General features: G+C 38.4%; 2 protein-coding genes across 2 annotated transcripts; one reads left to right on the plus strand and one right to left on the minus strand.

The window, feature by feature from the left end:
- Positions 1-1,510: 1,510 nt before the first annotated feature.
- LOC121517021 lies at positions 1,511-12,986 on the minus strand. The gene is made up of 13 exons (XM_041798521.1): positions 12,916-12,986; positions 11,737-11,912; positions 9,970-11,649; positions 9,748-9,887; positions 7,648-7,819; positions 7,453-7,557; positions 6,037-6,226; positions 5,400-5,947; positions 5,151-5,295; positions 4,838-5,069; positions 2,821-2,949; positions 2,377-2,439; positions 1,511-2,283 (listed from the first exon to the last, which is right to left on the minus strand). Exons 1-13 carry the CDS (start codon positions 12,984-12,986, stop codon positions 1,915-1,917), a joined length of 4,020 nt encoding a protein of 1,339 aa, XP_041654455.1. The 3' UTR covers positions 1,511-1,914.
- A 1,039-nt stretch (positions 12,987-14,025) lies between these two features.
- exosc5 (exosome component 5) lies at positions 14,026-18,081 on the plus strand. The gene is made up of 6 exons (XM_041810972.1): positions 14,026-14,152; positions 16,399-16,512; positions 16,962-17,083; positions 17,196-17,336; positions 17,630-17,719; positions 17,909-18,081. The coding sequence occupies exons 1-6, from the start codon at positions 14,056-14,058 to the stop codon at positions 18,002-18,004; spliced, it is 660 nt and encodes a 219-aa protein (XP_041666906.1). The 5' UTR covers positions 14,026-14,055; the 3' UTR covers positions 18,005-18,081.
- Positions 18,082-19,025: the final 944 nt, after the last annotated feature.

Here is a 19,025-nt window from a genome sequence, read left to right on the forward strand (position 1 = left end):
GCCCTGAAGTTTGTGCGTCATGGCCTGGCTGTGAAGTCTGACATTACGTTACTAATAGCTCTGTTTAGTGTGCCCATCCTGATTGTTAACATTACCAATCAAAGGGTAATTCAGTTTTAAGAAAATTAATTTACATTAAAAAGGCTATATTGTACAACAGCATAAATAAATAATTCATTTTTGTTGCTTTGATAAGAGTGGTTATTATTCAGGTTAAAAATGAAATATGGTTTTCACAGCTTAACTTTACAGTGGATCATGATTTTGCTGACCTCTATAGGCCCCCTGGTTGGCTGGGCCCAGGAAGCTTTCCCCTTTATGGGCATCCTTGGGCCTATTAAAATGAATTGATGTATCGGAAATTCGACAACTATGCACAGACAAAATATATTTGTGCTAGCAGTGATTTAAAAGTGCTTCTTATAATAGAAAATGCTATTATTTACATATTTGAAAAATGCATGTGTCAAACACCCAGAATTAGACTGCATAATAGGTCCATTTATTGTCATGGAACAGACGGCAGAATAAAGACAAAATAAAGACTAATTAAACAGACTTCCTTGTCTTCTTCTCCAGGCATTTTGAAACAAAACTAGTCAGTTAAACTTTAAAACATCCAATCCCCTGAACTCATCTCGATGCACTCATAAGAATGTTTTTTAATTGCAAAGTACTGAGTAGCTACTGAGGAGTTGCACAGTAAAATGTGGTATATCCTGATAGGCAAGAACGACACGAGAACATAATTTTCTATAAGGTTATTGACGTAAAGTCACAGCTCTGAATGAAGTAAACTCCAACAGTTGTTTTGATGTGATGCGGAATCATTCTTGCTATGTACTACTGACCGTCATGTGCAGCCACTTACTGGCCAGTTAATGTCATTGTCAGCAAGCTTTGGTCTCTTCATTTGAACTTTTAGTGTTAATCTTTAATTCAGTATTTGATGCATTTTAAATTTTAATGTAGTGAAATACTTAAACCAAAATATACTTTAGTAAAATTACTGCTTTTATAAAATACTCAAAAAAGTACAAGAGCATAAAAACCACTCAATTACAGTCACTTGAGTAAATGTAATTAGCTACTTTCCACTCCTGCTAATGCAGTACCTCACATAGGACAAGACCTGGTTTCACGTTTTTTCCTGTGAATTAATTAGTTGACATCTTTCACATGGTAGCATCAAATTATTTGGGACCCTGTCCAACTTTTGATAATGGAAACCAGATAAACACATCTCCTGCTGCACTAAACTGAGCCAGACCACTCAGTGCAAACAGCCTAAAACATTCTCATTACACCCACCTACTATCTCATTTTAGTTATAGACCTAAATGTAAACAGAGTGCATGCCAGTTATTGGAGTGTTCTTCTCTGTATCTTATTAGATTTGTTAAAAATTGAATTATTTTAGTACCATATATACATAAACTTCTTATGAAGATCAGTGCTAAACCAGGATTGGAAATGAGTACAACAAGAAGATATATTCTTGATTCAAATATCAGAAAATAGAGGTAAGATTTATTGTGTTAAATCTACTGAATAACTTCATGACTGAACAACTTCAAACTGGTTACATACCGATGCTCACAAAGAGCAAACTCAAACAACTCCTGTAGCAGCAGCAGTCAACCAAACTGCTATTAAAATAAGAGTAACAATGTTGATCTCTCAATGCAAATAACATTCAAGTAACCCAAGAAGCCAAACACTTGTGGCAAACATGAAAAAAATGATGAACCTAAAATGGTACATTTGTATAAAATATAAAAGTAGAAATAAATATGAACCACGTTTTTACCTATGCAGACAAATATGTTTTACCTAACAGCACAGTGAATGTGCACTTTATTACATGAACAACATTATCAGGATTTTAATGTTGCATGTATTGTTGTCCTTGTTTTAAGTGTTCTTCAGCAGAAAAATCTGCATATCAACCCTTTCTGGCACAATGTGCAACCTCTCTCGGCTGACTGTGTCTCCTGCTGTTGAAAACACTCTCTCACGAGGAGTAGATGAGGCTTGCACACAGAGGTACGAGTTAGACAGTTCAGACAGGAGAGCCAGGGTGGTTCGTCTCTCCCACCACCAGACCAGAGCGTCTTGTGATGTGGGGATAGCAGGCAGTTTCCTGTACTGCTGAATCTCTTGCTGAACTCTTTCAGGTATCGAAAGAGTTGTTTCTGCTGCTGTACAGCTCTTCAGGGCTCTGTCTTCCTCCTCAAAAAGCTCCTCCAAGGCACTTAACTTCGGCCTTTTGGGAGGGAGAGTCTGGAAAATGGAAGTGACGCAAGCAAAATGTAAAAATCATTCATACAACTGAGATTAAAGCGGCATATGTTTGTTTTGTGTGGATAAAATTACCTCATTTGAATATTCATCATCACTGTCCTCTTGTGAATGTCTGCACTCAGCTGAATTTGACACCTTGAGAATATAATGAGACTTAAAATCCAGTCTAGAAATTGACATGAGGAGCCTGTCTATTTATTTCAATATATGAAAGCAGCAAGACCTATTTTCAAGTAGCAAAAATATATGGCAATGGAGCAAGAAAGTGTCTTGATATTAGATGTACCTTCTAAGCTAGTGATTACAGGACTTGTTGATTAATGCGGCTTATAATAAGTGTAATAAAATATTATTGGCAAGAAATGAAATAAAACACATTTGCTGAGATTTGAGTTTTTGCAGTTTAGCTGAGGTAAATAAGAGGTGTGGTATCTAAGAAGTGCTGCTGTCTCTATCATAAAATTTCAACATTTAAGGAAAAAGTGTCACAATGAAAATGAAAAGGGAAAACAGTACCTCTTTTAGATTTGCAGCCCTAACTGCAGCCATGTTCACTCTGTGCCAAATCTCATCTGAGTCAACGCTGTTCTTGAACCTTGGATCCAACGCACTCGACTCCTGCAGAAACTTCCAGGTATCACCATCCTGAAATCAGACACACAGACTCAAAATGTTCAAACACCGGGCACATTCGAGCCTAAGCTGAAACCTTTGGTCCTTGATTTGCAGCTAATCCTCCTTCTTTGGAACCTGAAATTTTTCAGGGCAAAGCTTCAAAAATTCCTGTTTGTGGAAACCTACACAGCTTATTGTTACTTGAAGAAGGCCTATTGCTTGATTCCCACTTCTCAAAATAGAACTGCAGGGATGATGAATATTTGTTGGCTTAACTAAAAGTTAGTTTTACTCTGGTTTTCTCAACAAACAGCCAATGAGATTTTTTTTACTCACTCCTAGATTATTAAGGAAAATACTCTGTGGAGACAAATGGTGGAACTTTACGGTTTTGTTCAAAGCCTTAATTATTGGCAGTTTTCTTAATGTATAAATATCTTGACACTTAAATGAAATTTACAATAACAATATGTACATATGATAATCTTAAAAAAATTCTGAACATCTTTTTTTTTTACCAGTGATTGCAACTTGCAGGCAACAACATTTATAAGTACAAACAAAACAAAGGGTATATCCATCCTTATTCAAAGTTTAAATCTACTGCAGTCACAGAACTGTGTTCAGCTAGGCATCTGACCATAAATAACTAAACCACTTCCACACTACTGATGTAGCCCGATTTGTTTGTAAACTGATGCTGCTATTACTCTCAGACATGTTTGGATTTAGGGTGTTGTTAGAGGGTTTGTATCATGAAATCTACATGCATCAAACACCATTGCTTTGCGAAAGCCTGCCACACAGGAATCTTGGTCCAGGGAGAAGAAGAGAGCTAGATCACATTTTAAAGTGGAGGAGTAGGAATCACAACAACAAAAAACACAAGCACTGATCCATGGTCTTGTGTTGTCTGTCATTTGAGACAGAGCAAAAGTTTTCCAGTGAAATTAGTTCAGACAGTTTCAAATCAGTCTGGAGAGTATTTCATGCAGAGAGGGCAGCAAAACTGAACATTCTTTTCCCTTTTTTGATCCTGACACAAGGAACAAGCAGGTGGAAGATATCACAAGAACGCAAGGCATAGTGGCTTTTAGTTCTCTGAAAGAAAAGTACATAAATAAGAAGGAACCAAGCCGAGAAGAGCCTTTTAAATTAGGGTCAGCCAGTGAGTGTACCTGTGAGCACTCAGAGAAGGCCAGCCAGATTTGGCAGAGTTCACACTGATGAGTGAGGCGACTACAACCAGTTACAAACCTCAGACCACAGTGATAAACAGTATTCAAAGACTGTAGTCATTTGGCTGAAGCTGTCATGTACAAAACATCGCCATAATCAAGTAAAGGTACAAAAGTTGCAGATACAAGATACTTTAGAGCTCTTAGGGAGAAGCAGGATTTATGAACACTGTGTGAAGCTAACTGAATCTAACAATGACCCGAAAGCAATTCTGGGGCTGTCATTTTTAACAACGTTGAAGTCTTCTACAAAAATTACTTTGTTGGTGCTAGGACTGGACTTATTTAGAAAGGAATTCAGATAATTCAGATTTTTATTTTACTGTGCTGTTTAATGGGTAAACACATGCGAGGGTGTGAGATAACTGTAGAGAAAGTGGTTTGGTCGTTTTAACCACAACAACAGCGCACGGTGGCTGATGTTTCTGTTTGTGTGTCTTTGTGTGCTCTGACACACATAGGAGCGAGAGAGACTGGTTTCACACTAAATGTGCTCAGGTTTCTTACACGTGACTTTTTGATGCAAACATTTACCAGTAATGTGGCCCAAAGCTCTCTGTAGTTTACAAAAAGAAAATCTATCCACATTTGTCAGATGTTTATGGGCTATATCAAAGAAACAAAGTAAAAATTCATATCAGTTTTATCTTGGATGATGGCACAACACTGATTCTGCATACCTTGTAACATGTGGATAGGTCACTCCAGACTTTTTCCTTTAGCGTGGCTGTGAACAGAGAGTCCTCATCCCTTGGTTCAAAGTGGGCCTCCAGTTTTTTCAGGATAGGAAATATCTGACTGCAAGAAGGACTCTTTTCAGCTGAGACACAGAGAGCAGATGTGTAGAGAGGCTTCATTGTCCTGATGAACTCCACTGCTTTCCAGTCATCATCATTTGACACCGTTTCCAGCCTTTGAGTAAAATTAAATAAACAGGTTATTCTACAAAACTAAAAGTTCCCTTTTCCTGATACTACAGTTCACTTTGATCACCTTCTCTTCTCAACAGATTGTTTGATCCGTGGATCAGCTGTGGTGGCCTGAATGGCAGCATACTGCTCTACAAACCTCTCCACCATGAGGTATAAGGAGTTCCAGCGTCCCTGGACATCGACTACTAAGGAGTGTTGAGGCATATCTGAAACACAAACACAATTCTGATCTTTACCACCTCCCATACAAACGGTTTATTTTCTTCCTAATGCAGCCATAAAGGCAGAAAAGAGCACATCATGTACTCACTCAAAAGCTTTTGCTTCTCCAGCAGAACCGTTTCAGCTGTAGATGAACTCTTCATCCACACAACAGCTGCTCGAATCTTTGATGCCCATCGTGCCACGGTGTTGCTGGTGTAAACCTTCTGTGCAGCAGTGCTAAGAATTTGGGCAAAACATCTCAGCTTCCTGAACTTCAATTTCTTAATGTCTCTGTCGATGCTGAATGCATTATCCGCTGTCATGGCAACTACATTTCTTTCAACTCCAAACTCCTTCAGTACAGTACTGATCTGCTCAGCCACTGCTGTGTCCGCCTGAGTGTCGTAAACCTGCTTTGTTCGCAGCACCTTCTGCATCAGCTGGCCTTTTATTATGAAGTGCACCGACACTGTCCTGTACTGGTCATGGTAGATACTTGTCCACAGATCACATGTCAGAGCAGCTTTAGACACCTGCAGCAGCTCTTTGATGACACTTTTCTTCTCTGCAGCGAACCATGAAGTAATCACTTTGTTTATGAGGTAATCTTTGGAAGGCGGGCGATACCTTCGATTTAACATTTCTGTCATCTCTCTAGTTGAGATAGGATAAAGAGAAATACGGCTCATCAGAGGATGTTAAAATCATGTATGCATTAAAAGTCCAGCTTTTAAAAAACCTACCTGAACCACGGTGTCTCCACTGTGGACACAGGATGCTGTCCTTTCACGAGAAATTTGGCCACAGCTCTGTGACACTCCTCTGCCCTCTGTTTGGTTAGCTTATTTCGGTCAGTCGGAGTGAAGGAGGTCACTGCAGACAATGCAGCTGATTTAAGAATGCCGTCTGAGGAAGCAGCATAGCTCAGACTGGCTGTATAAAAATAAGATAGAAGAGAGACGATGACCCAGCTGCATGATATTTCCTTACATTTCTACTTAAGTTTCTGCAACAAACAATCTTTTTATATATGAACTGTTTTTCATAGCCAAAAAAAATCCTCATTTAGTCACATACATGCTTTTAATTGTAACGGTGATGTGTTATCAATAAAATAAACCTAATGCTGTAAGTGACCGAGTAAAGATGTGCTGCTCACTAATGAGCCTGTTCTACAAAATGGCTCTTTAATGTGAGTCACTGTGGCTAGCTCCTGTTGGAGTGCCAGTTTCCTTTCCTTCATCCCTTGTCTTTATTTAGTCCACCTTTAAAAAGCCAAACTGTTAAAAAGTAAAGAGCCATTTGGGATCTAAACAGCCTGCTCTACTGAGCTGAGCCAAATGATCTGCATCTCTTAAAAGAGATGGATTTCCTGTCAGAGCCTGGACGGACAGCAGCTGAGGAAGCAGGCAAGGTCAGAGCAAAACCATGGCAAAAACTGTACTGGGCCAAACCAGACCGTTCTGTGGAACCTGATCATACATGAGAGTTAAGTGATGCCGCTCATAAAGGCTTTAAATGGAGGCTTTTTAACCCCTGCATGCTGCCATTTCTCTGCAACATTTTCAAGCTTTTTTTGCCTGAATATTTCTCGAGTTTTCAGGACTCAAAAGTAGCTTAAGAATTAATATTTTTTTTTATTTTTGCACTTTAAACACTTGGCATAGTCATGAAAAGCTCATAACTTAGTCTTTTTGGTAGTGCTTTACTATGCAGAAATCAGTTCTTGTCCCAACAGGGAGTTCTCCACTGCTGTATGACTTCATCTGCAAAGAACCTATGATAATCACTTTGCTTATTTTAGCTGATCAGCAATCTTAACTGCAAAATAACCACAGTGAAAGAATATCAGCACATCCTTGTGATTGAAAAAATCAATCAGTGTTTTTTCTTATTTTGCCAGCAATAAAAAAATTGAATGGTCAAAAGATTTTTTAATTAGAGGAAGGTTCCTCATGAATTTGTGTTCTGGCCAATTCATTCATCACAAAGAAAGAAGTTTGAAATATCTGCCTGCATTAACAAGGCTTTGAAATAACAGTCAAGATGTTAAAAAAAAACAGCATTCAAAGAGCTACTTTTAAAGTATGAGTCATTTTTTTAATCTGTGTAAATGTCACCTTGATTCAAATTATGATGAGTATTTAAATTACACTTACATCCTTCCAGGCTGCTTGTTATGATCTCCAAGCATGCTGTATCCCAAAAGTCTTCTGCATTTACTTCTCCAGTGCAGGATCCAGGGAGGCCCTTAATGTCAAGCCCTACAAAAGATATTTCAAAATGACTGACCTGATGGTATGAGATCAATCAAAAGTACATGTGCATGCCAGTACATGTGCAGCAATGCTCACCTGCCATGCTGAAAACCCCCTTCTGATGAAGCTCCATCATGACTTCAGACTGGCAGGTGTGACTTGTTAGGGCTTCAAAGTGGAGGTACGCCTGAAGAACTTCCATGTCACACAAAGTATTGGCACTGGCTGTCTGTTGCAGCACCTCCATACCACCATCAGCACCATGAATCTTCAAAATGCAAAAGGAGACACAAATTATCATTACTATTATTCAGGCATTTTTATTGGTTTTTGAAAACATCAAGGAAAGAAAAAGAAAAGATTCCCCACAACATCAAAAGATATTGCAACCACCCTCTCCCCGAAGACTGGCTGACAAAAAGATGAAAATAAATACATTAAAAAAAACATGAAAAACAAATATAAATACAATAAAATGGTATAAAACAAAACAAAGCAATAAATAAGGCAATAATTACATAAAACTTCCATAAGAGGCAGCAGAAGGCACTAAATTATATTTTAGTGTATAAATTATCATAGTAGTCCAGGAATGACTTCTATATTTTGCAGAACTCCTCCACTGACTCATGAGTTGTTTTAAGAAGACACAAATTAAAATTTCAAACCAATTAATACACTAAGATTAAATAATTAAACACCCAAAGTACAAGTGGTCAAACAGATTTTGTTTTGCAACAAAAAGTGAAAATAAATAAATAGAAACTACTAAAAAATCAAAATCTTTACAACCTTGCTGTGCTTTTAGGAGAATCTTTCCACAGTTTATGGATTCAACTTGGACTGTTGCCCCTAAAGAAAACAGAAGCCCAGCCAGTGTGGCAGTCGGTCTGCTCTAGGCTCCCCCTTGTTAAGTTGATTTCCAATAAACTGCTAAAATACTTAAAAACAACTACCTGCACTAATTGAACACTGCTTTTTTTGCTGAGGCTCTGTAGCAGGATTTAGAAGCAATACTGTTATTTTAACCCATGTTAATTTTTTTCCCCAATGATCCATGTACAGTGCTGTGAAAAGTATTTGCTGCCTTCCTGATTTCTTTATTTTAAAATATTTTTCCCATTACAATGCCTCAAATCATCAAACTAATTTAATATTAGACAAAGATAACCCAATTAAATACAAATTGCAGTTTTTAAACAACTATTTCATTTATTAAGGGAAAAAACATTCAAACTTGGCTATATGTGAAAAAGGAGAAATTCAAGAACAGATGAGAAACAAAGTCACTGATATCTATCAGCCTAGAAAGGGTTACAAAAAAAGACATTTCTAAGGCTTTGGGACTCCAGTGAACCATTGTGAGAGCCATTATCCACAAATGGAGAAAACTCTGAAGTTCAGTGGTCAGCCTTCCCAAGAGGGACTCATCCCACCAAAATTACTCCAAAAGCACATCAACAACTCATCCAGGAGGTCACAAAAGAACCCAGGACATCATCTAAAGACCTGCAGGCCTCACTTGACTCAGTTAAGGTCAGTGTTCATGATTCAACAATGAGAAAGAGACTGGGCAAAAATGGCATCCATGAGAGAGTTCCAAGGCCAAAACCACTACTGACAAAAAAGAACACAAAGGCTTGTCTCACATTTGCTGAAAAACATCTCCAAGACTTTTGGGAAATATTTTGTGGAGTGATGAGTTGATCTGATTGAGATGCTGTGGCATAACCCAAAACAGGCTCTTCATATCTGAAAATCCTCCAGTGTGGCAGAATTAAAACAATTCTGTAAATAAGAGTGGGCCAGATTCCTCCAAAGAGACATGAAAGAGTATTTGCCACTTACCACAAATGCTTGCTTGCAATTGGTGCCGTCAAGGGTGGCATAACCAGTTATTAGGTTTAGGGAGCGATTACTTTTTCAAATAGGGCCAGGTAGATTTGAATGTTTTTTTTCCCCTTAATAAATGAAATCATCATTTAAAACCTGCATTGTGTATTTACTTGGGTTATCCTTGTCTACTATTAAAATTTATTTCATGATCTGAAACATTTAAGTGTGACAAATACACAAAAAGATAAGAAATCATGAAGGGGGGGAAGTACTTTTTCACAGCACTGTATCACATGAAGCCCGTGATGTGGGGGGATCCACTGCAGCACTAAAAACACGTTTACTAGTCTCATGAAATACCTTGATGGAGTTTTGCAGAAGCATGCACAGCTGCAGACTCAGGATTACGTGATCATTGTAGTTGTGAAGACCCTCACTCCACTCCTGGTAACGGTAAACCATCTGACAATCTGGACACTTTCTGAAAAATGTTGAACTGTCTAGGGAGAAAAAAGGGTTGGGATTAGATGACACTAAAACAACAAACTAACAAAGCATACACCATAGTTTAAGCTGACCAACCTTCAGTCATTCCTGTCAGAGTTACGACTTTTGCTTTGTTGGTGATCAGAACTGGCTCTGCTAAGAAGACGTGGCCCATGCATACCTGGCACACAGTTTCAGCTGGAACCAGATTCTTTGGAAACTGTATTTCTGGCTCAACCCGGTTGATTTCTTCTGGAAACAAGCTGGGTAACTTTTTTTGGTTGTAAATGTACCCAGCCATCTGTTTCAGTGTATCCTCGTTTCCAGGTGCAGTTTCTGTGTAGGAATCTGCAGGTGAGTCCTCCATCAGCTCAGAAATGTTCAAGGATGTGTCTTGATTTGGGTAAGAAGAACATAATAATGCTGTCTTTGTTTGGAGGAGAAACCATTTTGCAATGCACCTGTGCAAACAGGGGACCCTCCCTCTGGAACAAACACAATGCCACAACCTTCCTTTTAGAGTAAATGTCACAAATACTCTCCCTGACTTGCTGTACGGAGTCATTCTGGGCTCAAACACAGACAAATACAAGCAATAATACCCACCGAGGTCTACCAGAGTAATGAGTGGGGTTCTGCTCTGAGAGGCCAGGTCCTGATGGTTAAGGCACTTGTCGACCATGTCCTTCCCAATCATTCTTTTGACAACCAACTCCTCCAACACTTCTGGTTTCAGGTCTACTCTCTTTGCACGAGTTAGACAGAAATCAACAGAGCGTAGATGAGGACATTGGTTCTCTGGCAATTTGCTCCTCTTTCGAAAATCGGAGATACTCTTGCACCTGTCATCCTCACACATCATGGTGCTTGTGCTGCCTGATTTCTTTTTGATGACATGCAACGGTACAGCAGTGGCCTTGTATGACTTTGCAACAGCATAGACTCCTTTATTAGAGTCAATACACTGACTCCTAAGGTTGTCTTTGACTGTTATATCCCTTTCAGAAATCAAGTGTTTCCGGAGATTATGAATCCTTAGATTATTTCGGTTTAGATATAGGTTGCACAATGGACATTTTACTTTCTTCCCCACTGTGCCATATATTCGTCCTGTTTGCTTCCTAGGACTGCCCATTAAAGAGGAGGGGTGGACCTGTGGGGTTGTAGCCTGGGCATAAGCAGCTTGCTGGAAAGCTGTAGGTGTAAGATCAATATTTTGACCAGATGGAGAAGGAACCTTGCCTAATGTGGAGTCTTGTTCAGTAAAGGACTTGTTTGATGTTGATTTTGATGTAATAGGGGGCTGAGATGGAGCAGAAGGTTTATCTGATGAGGAACTAGGCTGCATAGAGGGTTCAGTAGTAGCAGAGGGCTGGTCTGATGAAGGATTAGACTGTAAAGGAGGTTCGGGTAGAGCAGATAGCTGCCCTGGTGTGGGTTTACATTCTGCAGGGTGATCTTGTGGAGCAGCAGGCTGGTCTGATGCTGATATTGGCACAAAAAGAGGTTTAGATGGTGCAGGAGTCTGTCCCATCATGACAGTGTGCTGAAGAGGTGGAGCGAGGTTGACCAGGAGGATGGCACATGGACCAGCTGCAGGAGCTGGCTGAGTTGGAGTTGACGGTGAGGCTTTGGCTTTTGCAGAATTTTGCATCTGAAGACATTTGTTCATATGATGTTCAAAATGTTTCCGATTTATTATTGTCTTGTTACAGTACGGACAGTGGTAATGTCTCTCTCCTCTGCACTTCAGCTGGCACACATGAATGTTGAATTCTGCAAAATAAATATTGTACTATCATAGATATGCAGATTAATAAAACATGTTTGTATTTCAGGTTTGAAAATGGTTTATAACCTGACCTCCATGTTTCAAGGCCCTCATTCTGTGGATTTCTACATGTGTCCAAGCCAATGCATATTCTCTCGGCTTCCAGACGGCTGGCTGGCAGAAGGGACAGTGGTAAAGCTTGCAGCCTTTGCACATCTCTAAATGGAAGCGGCCCTCTGACTGCTTGCGTACTGTGACGTGCAACTTCCTGGAGACAAACAGGGAAAAGATTAATAATGTAACACTAAAAATGTTCAGTTTGTCTGCCTTTAATTCAGTAAGTGCAGACTAAAAATATTACTTTGGAACTGTACAAAGGAACTTCGTTTTCTCATTTGAGCTTGAGTCACAGTTAAACTCATGTCTTGGCTGATGATGATATTTTACAGGTTTGTACAAAAAGGATGCACCTTACCCCCCATGCGTCTTGATGCTGTGCTACCACAGGGGATTTTCTTGTAATGCATGTAATAGAGAGGTTTTGCCGTTGTGGAGCCAAAGTAATTGCCTGCATTATCATAATTCATTGATTTTTGGCACTGTACTATTTTTTTTTTTTTTTTTAGCTTGAATCGGTTTCTTCCCCTATTGATAAGTGTACTCAAAGTTTTGGCTTTGACAACACATTACAGTCAACAGCACATGGGTTAAGACACAATGTAAGCTTTGTCTTCTGAAAAAACTGTTAAATCCTATATTTTATGAACTATGTAAACCACAGAGATGCCCTAAAAGTTGGTTTCTAGTCTGCTACCTAAAACCTGGAGCATGAGATTCCCATATCGATTCTAAACTCTGCGTATTGTTTATTGAGGCACTAATAAGCAGGCTTCTTGATGTTATGTTACTCAAAATGCCAAGACAGAATCACATGAATCCAGCTAGTTAAAGGGCCAGTTCACCCAAAAATAACACCACTCCACAGTTCCGCATTCACAACTGCGATTATTTCTTATTTATTTCTGTACTGCATACTGTGAGACTGTTGAATACGCTAAGAATCGTTAAAATAACATTCACAAGAAGCAGTGGAACAAGTTGACTGGACTCTAACAACGATAGCTTACGTTAGCCTTAAGTTTATCAACATAGAAATAGTTCATCAATTTGTTCTCAGAAACAACGCCTATAGTTAAGATTTGAAACGTAAAACTAAAGTTAAAACTTCCTTTTGTATATTTCCAGTATCCCCATCCAAACACTCCTCTTACCCTTCATCACGCCCAGAAATATCTTCTTGCGCCCACGTCGCCTCACAACACGCCCTGCTTTCAGCCGCCATCTTGGCTGCACTATTCGCAGGTTGTGTGTGGGTGTTTTATCCCTGAGATTTACCTGACAGTAACGGTCTTCCAAAAAAACTAGTCATTGGATTTTATTCCCGAAATAAATACCATGCTGTGCCTCAGTTAAGAGACGGGATTATGCAATCCATATGGAATCTTGTGTATAAAATTAACCTGGGCACATTCTTCCACCCTGAAACACAAAGTTGGTTGTGTCATGTTGGCTGTTCGTTTTGGTTTTAGTCTTTAACAGCTGCAGACTGACTTACATGTACAACTAAGCCTGGGAAGGGTAAAATGATCTGATTTGAATAAAGAAGACTCCACACAATGATTAATTTTTGGTCTTGAGCTGTATCAAAACATCAAGTGAAATTTGAATAATAAAATGCAAGATGAAGAGTAGCCTGTATGTATATATATATAGTCTCGCCCCTGACAGTGAAGCATTTTTGCAAATTAAAAACTATAAATAGTTAGATATCCAGACGTAAAATCTTATTGTAAATAAACAGATTTTTTTTCAAAGAAGTAAAAACTAAATGAGAAAAAAAAACAAATTACAAATTCAAAACTTAGTTTCGAGGTGCCTGAAAGGCTAAACTCAGGCTAGATAATAACGCGGTTACTTTTTGATTTCAACATTATTTAATCTCTGTCCGGCTTATATCAAAAGAGAACATAATTGTATTGCTTCTACTATATATTGAATGCTCTATTATTTTGTATTTTACTCTGCCATTTAACCGAGACTGCATCTTCATCGTAATAGTTGTAAAACTGCATTCTATGCATTTTGTCAAGTCAACATCACGCCCCCTTAGAACATTATGGTACTTCCGGTTAATACTAAACAAAAAACAACGATCTGCAAAAAAGACAAAAGTAATTATAATGAAATATTACTCTTCAGATTTAATGCAAAACAGCCCACTTTGCTGTCGAAGTAGCAAGAAAAGTTTAAACGTAGGCAAACGATCGAGTCATCAACCAGGGACCCGACTGACAAAACATATTACGTCATTTAACCGCGACACACCATCTTTCATCAGTGAATGCAGCGTGATGGAGGTGTGCGGCTCTTCAAATGCTACTCTCAGGGAGTTTGGATGCGAACAGACCTTACTGTCTCGGCCTGACGGCTCGGCATCATTCATTCAAGGTAAGACGGACAGGAATATAAACGAGTCGGCCGTAAAAGAGAGCAAAAAACCGTAATAGGTGGTGACTGTTCACCTGTGTTATGACGAGCAGCCCCAGTGACATCGAGTTGGTTTAATCGTGTGAGATTATGTGCAGTTCACTGTAGTTATACTCTTAATTCAATCATATTTGTGCAATGACTTTGTATTTGGTACACTGTCTGTCACATAAAGTAGCCTAAAAGACTCAAAAATGGTTCAATTTATTTACAAAATATTGTTGTCAAATGCTTAGTCAAATCTCCCCGCTCTCTATCGTTGCAACAGAACAGTTCTGAAGCAAATATTGTTAAAGATATTGTAATGAATTTCAGGCCTGTTTGTCTCTAGGTTGCACTATTATTAAGGTTAAATTTCGACATGCCGTTTCTTGATGTTTTACTCTTACTGTCCTCTATATCTTTAACATATTCACAGTTTTCTGTCTTCCATTCATCCTTTTTTGTTTCCATTTTGTCTTTGCCACCTGTGAAATGATGTTGTCTTTTCTTGTCATTTTTATCCTCATTTCGACCACTTTTGACTTTTTATATCCGTTTTTTTTTTTTTTTTTTTGCTCTTAAATGAAAGAAAAGATTTGTTTGACCTTATTTCATTATCCCAAACTATTCTGTCTTTGCTTGTTCTGTCAAAGCACTTTGTTAACTTCTGTTTCATTCATTCAACCTTATTTAATCTTGGGATGTCATTGAGGACGCTCTGATTTATGATATGGCGAGAGTATGTTAAAACAAATAAATGCAAGACTATGAGCAAACAGACAATTAGAAATGTGGATAGACATGCGTGCGAAAATGCATAGGAATGAGGGTATAGTTAAACACTCTTTTTGTCATGTACCTAGTAATTCCTTATCATGATGTAAAACTGACCCATGTTCACTAGCAAACTGAGATTTAATAGGGCTATGTATTGTCACAGATTGCCTGAGTCAGTTCGACTAACATGGTTCCAATTCGATTTGATTCATGATTCAATCCAATCTGATTCAATATCGATTCATATAGGGATCGTTTTGTTACAAAACCTATTTTGCTACAACATTAAAGAGTTAACAGAGAACAATATTTGGAAATAGTACAAAGCTTGTACTGATAACGCACCCAGATATCCAAAACAAAAGGGTGTAAGACTGTGTGTAAGTTTCAAACCTGGAATGAGAGTCTATAGGGTTTAAGAGAGGAGGACAGGTCAAGTCCCATGCCACATAAGCAGTGCAAATCTGAGACTAGTTGCACAAGGGGCGGTCAGGAAATCGACCTATAAATTAAGATCAATCTCTTGATTATATGAATCAATTACATAATTCAAAAATGAGAATCCATCTGAATTTGATTATTGATTTTTATGAACCCAGTCCTAAGATTTAGTGTTTGCTGCACAGTGTTCCAAGTACAAGCTGCACAAAAGCTAAAGTATGCTTCAACAATTAGTGTTAATTCTTGGAATTTGAAGAATTATCCAGTCAGTTGAGTGAGTATGATAATGATGATAAGACAAATTCAGATGGAAGATGTCTGGAAGGAGCTTGAAAAAAAAGAAATAATCAATGCCTTTCCTATTTTAAAGGTGCTTTAAAACAATATAAATATGACATGTTAAAAGTGTTACAGTCATTTTCAGTTCTGTTGATGATAGTATCAGAACTACATTTGTTTAAGAAGATGATCGTGTTTAGTATGCAGGTGTTTTCTTGCAGGTACAGGTAGTGATATTGATTGATTTGCTGATATAATTTTATAGTTATGTGACAACTGTTGCTCTTTTTAATGTGTGATTATGCTGTTGAAATATTTCTCAAAAATATTCATGAATTTTTAACTGTTTTCTACACTGACAGCATGTTTTTAAACACAACTCTGTTAAGTTTTGTAGTGAATAGATAGGCTTGATCATGCTTATCTCACAAATTTTAAGCTAGAGAGGAGAAAACATCTCACAGGTGATCACATATACTGTATATTACAACTATACCCTCTTATAAATTCGAAACACCACTGGCTTATATTTTTTGAACAAATGTTCTCATTGCTTGGGTATGTTGGAGGCGTCATCTAGTTTATGTCCTATCATTTCTCAGTGATTTGGTGTTACCCATCTTACTTTCTTTTCTCAATGTTTTTTCAGTTGTACTCAGAGCAACATTTGATTTACCCATGTGGATCAAGAATGTCCTGAATAATTGAGTCTTTGTTTGTATTGGAAGGAGACACAAGTATATTGGCTGGAGTGTACGGACCAGCCGAGGTCAAAGTCAGTAAGGAAATCTATGACCGTGCAACACTGGAGGTGCTGATACAACCCAAAGTTGGACTCCCTGGTGAGTGATTATCCAGAGAGAAATGATTCCCTTTTTAATAGGCTTGAAAGGATTTGTGTATTGGATGTTGATCTAATATAATGTGGACAGTTTAAGTTGTATATTATGGGATTTTAGTGTTCTATCATTAAGAGCTAAGGGATAATATCCATACACAGTAATAAGTTATTAGACAAACACCATGCATTTACATCTTTCATGCTATGTTATTGGGGAATAAAGGTTTAATACTCTGTTTAATCATTCTATGGTTTAGACAGTTTATTGCTGTTACGGTGCAGTAAAGAAAAATACATTTTTATATATTTTTTAGATTTGTTCATTCCTACTGTGTAAATGCTGCAATACTATTACACACCACAAGGTGGAATACGAGAGCAAGTTTTTAGTCTTGAGTGAACTTATTTTCTTTGTTTATTTATACATTTGTTTATTTAATTATTCATTAGGTGTAAGGGAGCGATCGCAGGAGCAGTGTGTGAGAGAGACCTGTGAAGCGTCTCTCCTCTTGTCCCTCCACCCTCGCTCCTCCCTCACTCTCATTCTCCAGGTGGTACATGATGATGGTTCAGTATCCTTCAGGGAAGCTCTGCTGCATTTTGTTGTTAAATTAATCCTACTGTTGGAGTATTAAACTGATTTCCTATGGTGTTGGCGAGTATACTTCCTTATCTCTTCCCCAGCTGTTATCATGCTCTCTGAATGCAGCCTGTATGGCTCTGATGGATGCAGGTCTGCCCATGAGCTGCCTGTTTTGTGGAGTTACCTGTGCCATTGATGCAGAAGGTCAAATCATCACAGACCCCACAGCAGCACAGGAAAAGGTACATTTGTGCCTCATGTATGGACACTAAATACTCATAATTATATCCTTTAATGGTTTACAGGCCAGTCGTTCTATCACTAGTCCATATTTTGCATGTGATCAGCACTGAAGCCTCTAAAAACTTAGCTTTAATTAGTTTTTATTCTTCAGTGACTTCTTTAATAGAGTAAAAATAGCATCAATAACGTGTAACTGAATTTCCCTCTTGGTCAGATTCCTAGATTATCTGCAAGTCCTCTTAGGACAGACAGCGTTGTTGCTGATGTGTTCATCTGTTTTCTCTCTCTCCAGGAAAGTCGAGCTTTAATGACATTTGCAATCGACAGCAAAGAGCGCAGAGTGTTGATGTCAGTAACCAAAGGATCATATTCAGTTAATGAGGTCAGTAAAATCTCACCAGTTAAAACATAACCAAAACAAATGAGGTTCGATTTTTTTCTTAATAATTCCTCAAACTGTAAGAATTTAGGTTAGTGATCATCTGGGATCTGTCATGTTTTTTTGCTCCGTCTTAAAGTTGCAGACATTTCATCTTCTGAAGTTTACGGTATCTTTTTTGGTCTTTCACAGCTGCAGCAGTGTATAGCAGTCAGCCAGAAAGCTTCAGAGAAGATCTTCCAGTTTTACAGAGACTCTGTCAAGCGGCGATATTCCAAAAACCTCTGATGAAGAGGCAGATCTCTTTTTATACTTGTCTTTTTCCCCCAAAAAATCTGATATTGTAATAAAATATTAAGAAATTGCTTTGGGCAACCTTTTCTTCAGTTCACATGCATGCTGCATTCCTCCAACCAGTCCAGTTTGGTTCAGTACAGTCTGGTAAAGGGTTCATGGATACATCTGACTAAATCTAAAAAGCTCCAGAGCAAATACAGAAAAATACAGACCAGCCAAAGTGGTGTCTACAGAAAGAGTTGGAAATGGTTTGATCTAAATAAGGTTATGGTTGACTGTGCAAACAGAAATTTTCAAGTATTTGCCCCCTTCTTGACTTTTTTACATACTGGTCACATTTAAATGATTCAGATAAAAACATAATATTAGACAAAGATAACCCAAGTAAATGCAAAAATGCAGTTTTTAGGTGATGATTTCATTTATTAAGGGGAAAAAGCCATTCAAACCTGCCTGGCTCTATGTGAAAAAGTAATTGCCCCCTAAAACTAATAACTGGTTGTGCCACCCTTGGCAGCAATAACTGTAAGCAAGTGTTTGCAATAACTGGCAATCAGTCTTTCACATCACTTTGGAGGAATTTTGGCTCCCTCTTTCTTGCAGAATTTTTTTAATTCAGATACATTGGAGGGTTTTCGAGCATGAGCGTTAAAGGTCATGCCACAGCATCTCAATCAGATTGAAGTCCAGACTTTGACTGGGGCACTCTAAAACCGTCTTTCTTTAAGCCATTCAGAGGTGGACTTACTGGTGTGTTTCAGATCATCGTTCTGCTGCATAACCCAGGTGCTCTTGAGCTTGAGGCATCAAACTGATGGCCAGACATTCTCCTTCAGGATTTCTGGTAGAGAGCAAAATTCATGGTTCCATTAATTACGGCCAGTGGTCCAGGTCCTGACGCTGCAAGGTAGCCCCAGACTGTCAGACTACCATCACCATCTTTGACTGCTGGCATGATGTTCTTTTCATGAAAAGCTCTGTTAGTTTTACTCCAGATGTAATGGAATGCACC

Source organism: Cheilinus undulatus, linkage group 2 (assembly GCF_018320785.1).
Source record: "Cheilinus undulatus linkage group 2, ASM1832078v1, whole genome shotgun sequence".
Classification (NCBI taxonomy): domain Eukaryota; kingdom Metazoa; phylum Chordata; class Actinopteri; order Labriformes; family Labridae; genus Cheilinus; species Cheilinus undulatus.